Source organism: Portunus trituberculatus, chromosome 17 (assembly GCF_017591435.1).
Source record: "Portunus trituberculatus isolate SZX2019 chromosome 17, ASM1759143v1, whole genome shotgun sequence".
Lineage (NCBI taxonomy): Eukaryota > Metazoa > Arthropoda > Malacostraca > Decapoda > Portunidae > Portunus > Portunus trituberculatus.
This window is the reverse complement of record NC_059271.1, coordinates 23,315,375-23,322,874: the sequence shown is the minus strand read 5'-3', so window position 1 is coordinate 23,322,874 and position 7,500 is coordinate 23,315,375. Positions and strand designations below refer to the sequence as shown.

Below are 7,500 nucleotides of genomic sequence, written 5' to 3'. Positions count from 1 at the left end.
CTCTCTCTCTCTCTCTCTCTCTCTCTCTCTCTCTGTGTGTGTGTGTGTGTGTGTGTGTGTGTGTGTGTGTGTGAGAGAGAGAGAGAGAGAGAGAGAGAGAGAGAGAGAGAGAGAGAGAGGTGTTCAATTCATGAACACGTTTTCATTCGTGCATCATAAAAGATTTTTTACAAATATTTTATGTTTTGAAATATGGTGTTTATATGACCCTAGTATGTGCAATCATAGAGTTTAGAAAATATCCTTATTGTAATTTGGGAACGGGAAAACAAATATATGCCTTGCGTATCACGTAGGTTAGGATATTTTGTTTATTGGTTAAATGAACAATTAAGACCAACAGAAACATCTTAATTGAAAATGAGACTACGTAATCTGTAAACACTCACTTTTCAATGTTTAGATTAGTATTTTGCTTGTTATTTACATACGCGGCCATTAGAATCACTACAAACCTTAACGTTCGTCAGGACCAAACATTCAACATTAAAAACGACACTGTGATTCTCAGGGCACCTTAAGGGAAGCGCTGTATGAGTCAGTGAAGTATGGAACGGAGAGGTCAAGGGCGAGATAGCGGTCGTGCAGGATGGCGAATCCGTCCACAATGAGATCCTTCTCGCCGCGCACCAGCTGGCCCGCCATGCCCATCCAAGTGCCGTTCACCACTTCGCCCCAGTAACCGTCTGGAGGCTCCTTCTGTAGGCTGTAGTTGAAGTGCAGACGACTTGCCATCTCGTCCAGTATCACTTTGGCCATGCCCTGCACCCGCTCACCTGCACGCCGTCGCAAATTGTTACAAGACCACATTATGAAATACTTTGACTACTTTTGATAAACTCTAGTTGAAATGACACTGGTTTTAAGGAAGTCTGTACTGTTCTAGTAACCAATCAGCAAGATTTCTGCATCATGAACAGGATAAATACTCTTAAGAACTCGGTGAAGCATTTTTGTTGCCTTTGAAAATAGCCGTGGTGAAGGAGCAGAGGTTCTCATTACATCATTACACTTCATAATGTCAGCGAATATAGGAAAAATTTGTACTGGTGAAAAAAAAAGTTTATAATAGAATGGTAAAACAAAAGCACTCCACATTCTTCATGCAGTCGTGGTGAGGGAGCAGAGGTTCTCATTACATCATTAAACTCCATAATGTCAGCGAGTATAGGAAAAAAATTGTTATGGTGAAAAGAAAAGGTTTATGACAGAATGGCACAACAAAAGCACTCCCCATTCTTCAGTCTAGAAATAAATCAGAATTTCTTAGAATGTTAAGAACTTTATCTTAAAATTTCCTAATCTAACCCAACCCGATCATACGTAACGACGCAGTCGATACCTTGGTATCATAGTATTGTTTTATACGCAATCTTACCGAACTGAATATTTGTTATGTTATTCCTGTGACGATTTTTCTTGATTCTTTTCTGGCTGCGCCATATTTCTTCTCTCACTTCTTTCCGTGTGATATTCCTTTCCGTGTATTGTTTTTTGTTTATTTTCAAAGTACAAATGTTTACCATATATTCAGAACTCTCAAACAAAAGATATAAATTATGAAGTACTGAGGCAAGTCATACCGAAAAATAGCAATGCGCAAATAACGAAAGAAGAAAACACCGAAAAGGAGTGAAAGTTCTTGATATTTAATCAACGATAAGTGGAGGAAATGTTGGCACCAAAACAAGAGCATAGTTTCGGCGGTTGAATGAGAATTTATCTGTTATCTGCTCTACTCACAATATAGGAAATTCATTTGAATTATAGTAAAGATTGTTCTGATAAGTGTTGGTAGGGTAAACATATGCAGAGGAAGCGGTATTGGTAATCTTACAGAATTTCGTCCGCATCACTTTGACGAATGAGTAAAAACGCGTATTTAATTTTTATTCATGTCATTATCGTCATATTTTCTAACCTTAGCTAGCATAACCTAATTACCACCCTAGTCTCTAAATTGGTCATGTAAAACGAAAGAAATGCAGCAGTAATGATTCAATAGTAATGAAGTACACTTACATTGTCAATTAAGTTAACGCTACCTACTAGAGTCGTAGTACAAGAAAGGGAAGTCGTCGATCCAGCTGGCCACTTGAAGCATCCGCCCGTGGAAGTCCCCGAAACGCTCCTCAAAGATGTCCCATAGCCGTAAGTCCTCGGGGCTACTCACTGCCTGTCGTGGAGTACGCAACAACAGCGGCATAACTAAAGATCCACACGTGGTCACTGCCGCCTGGTTAAACAATAACAAACCTCTGCTAGCCGTCAGTGTCGCGCGAATGACGAAGGCGGAGGCAATGTTTCCTTTCCAGAGATTTCGTGCACCGACTGAATCTTTGAGGGAACAGTACGAAGAAATGTAAATCGTTGAAAGTTAACATGTATCAAAGATAAAATATACGCAGACAAATCGACAAATATGAGAAAAGCAATACAACACAGGATCACTGTCGTCATTCTCCGAGCTCAAAACTCCGCGTCAGTTGAAAGCTGCGCGAATGCTATAACTTGTTACATTTTCGTCTTTTAGCTAAAAAGATTTTCTGCATGTCAGCTTCACTGGTAGCGGTGCTGGCGTGGACGAACCTCCTCGCCAGCGTGGACCTGAACGCACACTCGGCGGGGTATAGGCTGCCAAGCGTGCCACGCACACCCCATCATCCTGTTGACCATTAGGCGTTCAGTCAGATCCCATTTAAGGACAGAAGAACATAAGAAAATGAGAAAAGCTGTAAGAGAAGAGGCCATCAGTCCTACACTTGGCACTCCCTGTATGAACATACCTACTTATTTCCACTTATCATCCCATGCGTCCATATATTTGTCTAATTTGTCTTATTTTGTTTTAAAGCTCCCTATTGACTTACTACTAATTACTTCATCACTGAGTCCGTTCCATTCATCCAGTTCCTTCCCATTTCTTTCTTAAACCTTTTTTTCTGAGCTTCTACTTCTGGGAACAATGAAATTCTTACTGGACATTTGTCAGCGTATGCTTGTGACAGCTCAACTCACCTATAGAGAGGTATGTATTGTTTAAAAAATTGTCATTAATAATGATGATATGACTTTTATCAGCAGCATTAAAAGTATTCAATTACCTCCAAGGGAAACTGTTCCTCTGGTGCCTGAAATGGCTTGAAGGTGGTGAGGGTGAGGACAGGGCGGTCCAGCCTCTGGTGATCAAGCTTCAGCAGAACAGAGCGGCGTACTTTCGACACTGCCTTTAACACTAATCTGCCGAAACGTTGTGCTGCAGATATTCTAAAGAATGTCATGCATAAAAGATCATTTTTTATGTTTTGTAGCTCACAACATCCATTTGAATTGTATTAAAGATTATCTTCACACAACATCCTTTTAAAGTTTGTTATACGTAAATAATATCCAATTGTTTTGTAACATCTATTATAGAGTATCTTATCTCTTACACAGGTGTGCAACTTTAAACTTTAAGACCTACCTTGCGGCTCGCGGCGTTCACAGAGTGCTAAGAAATCAAGGAGGTGATGAGAGTATACCTTTCATCATAGTTGGCGGAGAGGCTGAGCAGGAGCAGAGGACACGTCACTTGCTCAAGGTTTAGCTCCGACGCGACCCTCAGCGTCTCACTCACGTTACTGAACACCAACATAGCCACGTCCTGCTCACTGTTGAGGCAGCACGAAGACCTGGTGAGACTAGAGACACCCGAAGCGCCGGCGAGCTGGAAAGGCATAGGGCTGTCGGTGGTGAGGTAGTGGACCAAGCCCTGGGCATGAAAGGAACCATCGTGTATGATCAAGGCTGACGTGGTCTCGGCCAGTAAGCCTTTCACGAGAGATGCCTCCCTCTGGCTCAAGATGGAAGGATGAACAACAGACGTAAGGCTGTCCCCTGCCGCTGCATAAAAAAAGAAGGGAAAGATAACCAAATCCGTGATGAGACACAACTTCATAGAACTAGAAAATTTTAGCATTATAGCATTTAAAATGTTATTGTTTTACAGATAACGTTCGAAAGAATTGTTTTGACAACCTTATTACTTAATATACTTAGTGCTTCGTTATAATTTTTAACCTAGGGATACTAACTTTGCTGAACCTCCAACCACAGAACTGCCAGTAATGGGACGGATCGACAGAAGCTTGGCGAGTAATGCAATATTCCACTTGGTTTCATGTTGACTTCGGCGACTCCTTCACGTGAACATTGGACTTTCGCAAGGCTAAGTTTTGTTGTCTGTCGGAGTGCTAGAATATTATCTGGTCGCAGTAGTGGAGCCGGATGCTGGCAAGAAGAACCAACTAGAACTCTTCTGACGAGAACTGTTATGACGACGTTTTAAGTGGCAGGGAACTTAACGGACGGCGGCGCAGTGGTTGTCATTCTCAGCGGTGGTATACGGAGTTTGAAAAATGTACTCGAGACACCAATTTCTGAGCTTAGGTGTTCGGTCACGTGGCTCCTTTCAAAATTTATGGCATTTATTTTATTAAAGAGAGAGAGAGAGAGAGAGAGAGAGAGAGAGAGTGAGTCCTGGTCACTGCCATTACCTTTCCTTATTCACCTGCTTTGCTCTTCGTGACGCAATTTCGTTATTGAGAAATGTGACGTCCGCTCTTTTCTTGAGATCCAAGTACCTACCGTTCAAAGGATTTCTCTGTGATCATGCGCTGGTTAGTTTTAAGATTTATATTATTTTTTTTATTTTCCCTCGTGGTTTTATCTATATATTTGCAAACCCAAACAGCAAACGTAAGGCTAATAAAATGCTTTCAGTTCTCATTTTTACGGTTCGTATTCCTACGTTTTCTTCCATTACTTGGTATTCTTCCATCATGAAATGCATTGTATTCTCAAGATTGGTTATTATCTGATTTATGTTAGCCAAATTTTTGTTTCATGATCTCAATGAATGATTGAGATCAAGAAAAAACAAAGAAATAAAATGTAAAACACAGTCATGCTGTCGGACCAAAATTCGGGAAATACTTCGCTGCCACAAGAATTAATTCCCCGCAGACCTTCAAACTCCCCCACCTCCAAGTATCGTCTTTCTTTCAGATATAAACTTTATGAAATAGTAACATTCGCACCTCGTATGCAGCTGTGCAGGCCTTGTTATCCCACCGAAATTTTATGTCAGAATGAAAATTATTTGAATGCCCGTGTCAGTTTGTGTAAAAATAACAAACATAATTTATTTTATCGGCAATGGAAACCAGCCTAAGGAAATAAAAACGGTAAAAAAATCAATAAGAAAGTGAAAAAAAAAGCTAATGCTGGTCTCCAAAAAAGAAACACGAAGAGAAGAGCCTTGGAAGATAACCAGTCAAGTTTCTGAGGTGGCTTGGTGCCTCTCCTTCGAAACATTTCAAGTCATAAGCAACGATATAAACACACACACACACACACACACACACACACACACACACACACACACACACACACACACACACACACACACACACACACACTACACTACACTACACTACACTACACTACACTACACTACACTACGACCACGCCCTGACCACTCTGAACCTTCCCAGACTGTCTAACAAACACCGAAAAGCCCTGTTGAAACTGGACAGAAGCCTTCTACGTCACCCGAGGCTCCGCCACCTTCTCCCCCCTGCCACCTCTCGCCCTGTCCACACCACCCGTCACGACAACGTCCTCATACCCACGAAAACCACTAGAACCGACCGCTATAAAAACAGCGCCATACCCACCATGGTACGAGCCATAAATCACTAGGATAGAATACTAGACATAAGCCCCCCCACCCACCACTATATATACTTTCAGTATGTATGTACTGGAACTCCTAATAAACCGTATATTATTATTATTATTATTATTATTTATTATTATTATTATTATTATTATTACACACACACACACACACACACACACACCGCGTAGTGTAGTGGTTAGCACGCTCGACTCACAATCGAGAGGGCCGGGTTCGAATCCCGGAAAGCGGCGAGGCAAATGGGCAAGTCTCTTAATGTGTGGCCCCTGTTCACCTAGCAGTAAATAGGTACGGGATGTAACTCGAGGAGTTGAGGCCTCGCTTTCCCGGTGTGTGGAGTGTGTTGATGTGGTCTCAGTCCTACCCGAAGATCGGTCTATGAGCTCTGAGCTCGCTCCGTAATGGGGAAGACTGGCTGGGTGACCAGCAGACGACCGAAGAGGTGAATCACACACACACACACACACACACACACACACACACACACACACACACACACTGCTTTCTCACCATCAATTAATACAAAACATAAGTAATAAGAAGTCAAATCGCGTGACTGGCCTTCCAGAAAAATCTGAGTCAAGTACGGTTTAAGAATTTCTTTGAGTCATTCCCGGCACTTGTCCGTTCACGTGCACTCATTGCTCATGGACCAGTTCGCCAAACAGCATTCATTGTGACATCAAATAAATCCGTGTTCGAATACTGATGCAACATATTTGATTGTTATACCTCATGGAGTTTAAAATGTATGAAGACACACTAAAATATTGAATGCATACAAATCCTGGACAAAACTGTTTATTGTATTGAAACTATGAATAAATGCAGTAAAGAAACTGAAGAAGGTTGGTATATCTTATCCGTGAGTAAATTTTTTATTGCAATATTGACAAATGCAAACACAGATAATTGAAAAGAATTATTTGAAAGGAGTAAAACCACACGTGTCCCAAAGTAAAGGTTGTATGTCCTGTTGCTCGCGATAGGAGATATAACTCTATCTAATCTCCAGATACATTGTGTTTGGTCAGTCTCGCTGTATCTCCCACTTGTTTTGTCAGTATCAGTTAATTTTCCTGCCGATACGTTCCTTCTCCGTCAGTCTTCGCCTTCATGTGTCGCCTCCCCGCCTTCACCATGAGTGGTTTAATGAACGTTGTTGTAGGATACATAATACAGTAAACTGCACTGAAAAAACATACATCATACTCAACAAACAGTGAAAGAGAGAGAGAAAAAAAAAAGACATAGCGCTTGCGGACAATCGCAGTTATCTCGCAGGCAAGGTTCACTTGTCAAAACGATAGTCCGGCATCAGACTGGAGGAAGTGAGTGCTCATGTCCCACCGCGATAGCTAGCCAGCTACCAAAGTAAACTGTCAGTGTTACGTCCTATAGAGTTGTTCTTGATCTTAGTTGCGAGGAATGGACAATAAGAAGACTTCTAATGTTGTGGTAACTGTACTGAGGCTTGTATACCCTAACCTTTAAGTGTATGAAAGGGGTACGAGTAGAGGTACTGTGTATTATTAGTATCATTGTGCGATCTGGAATGTCTTCATGCTTTCTTCGTACTTGTACCTGTGCTTATATTTTCTTCAGTCTTTTCATATTGTATTTTCAGATCTAGTTTTTTGCTTGTCCGTGGTTGTTGACATTCAGCATCTTTATATGTTCATTTACTTATATATATAACATCATTTTTACTTTTTTTATGATCAATCTGCTGCACTGTTGAACGGAACCCTAGCATA

The 7,500-nt window shown here is 41.2% G+C and overlaps 2 protein-coding genes across 5 annotated transcripts in view; one reads left to right on the top strand and one right to left on the bottom strand.

Moving 5' to 3' along the window:
- The window catches only part of LOC123504885, a 7,899-nt gene extending 4,132 nt beyond the window's left edge, over nt 1-3,767 (bottom strand). Inside the window, exons 1-4 of the mRNA XM_045255790.1 lie at nt 3,525-3,767; nt 3,105-3,240; nt 2,050-2,176; nt 511-776 (exon numbers count right to left, since the gene is read on the bottom strand). Of these exons, the coding sequence (XP_045111725.1) occupies nt 511-776; nt 2,050-2,176; nt 3,105-3,240; nt 3,525-3,721 (726 nt within the window). The 5' untranslated portion in view covers nt 3,722-3,767. The remainder of the gene's footprint in view (nt 1-510; nt 777-2,049; nt 2,177-3,104; nt 3,241-3,524) is intronic.
- LOC123505221 overlaps nt 1-7,500 on the top strand; it is a 96,518-nt gene that overhangs the window by 80,637 nt on the left and 8,381 nt on the right. The window contains exon 1 of one of the 4 annotated variants that reach the window (XM_045256405.1): nt 6,792-7,074. The exons of 2 other annotated variants lie outside the window; for them this stretch is intronic. The gene's annotated coding sequence lies outside the window, so the exon portion shown is untranslated. Of the gene's footprint in view, nt 1-6,791; nt 7,202-7,500 lie in introns of those variants that run through there. One more of the 4 variants, XM_045256403.1, reaches the window with a different exon arrangement.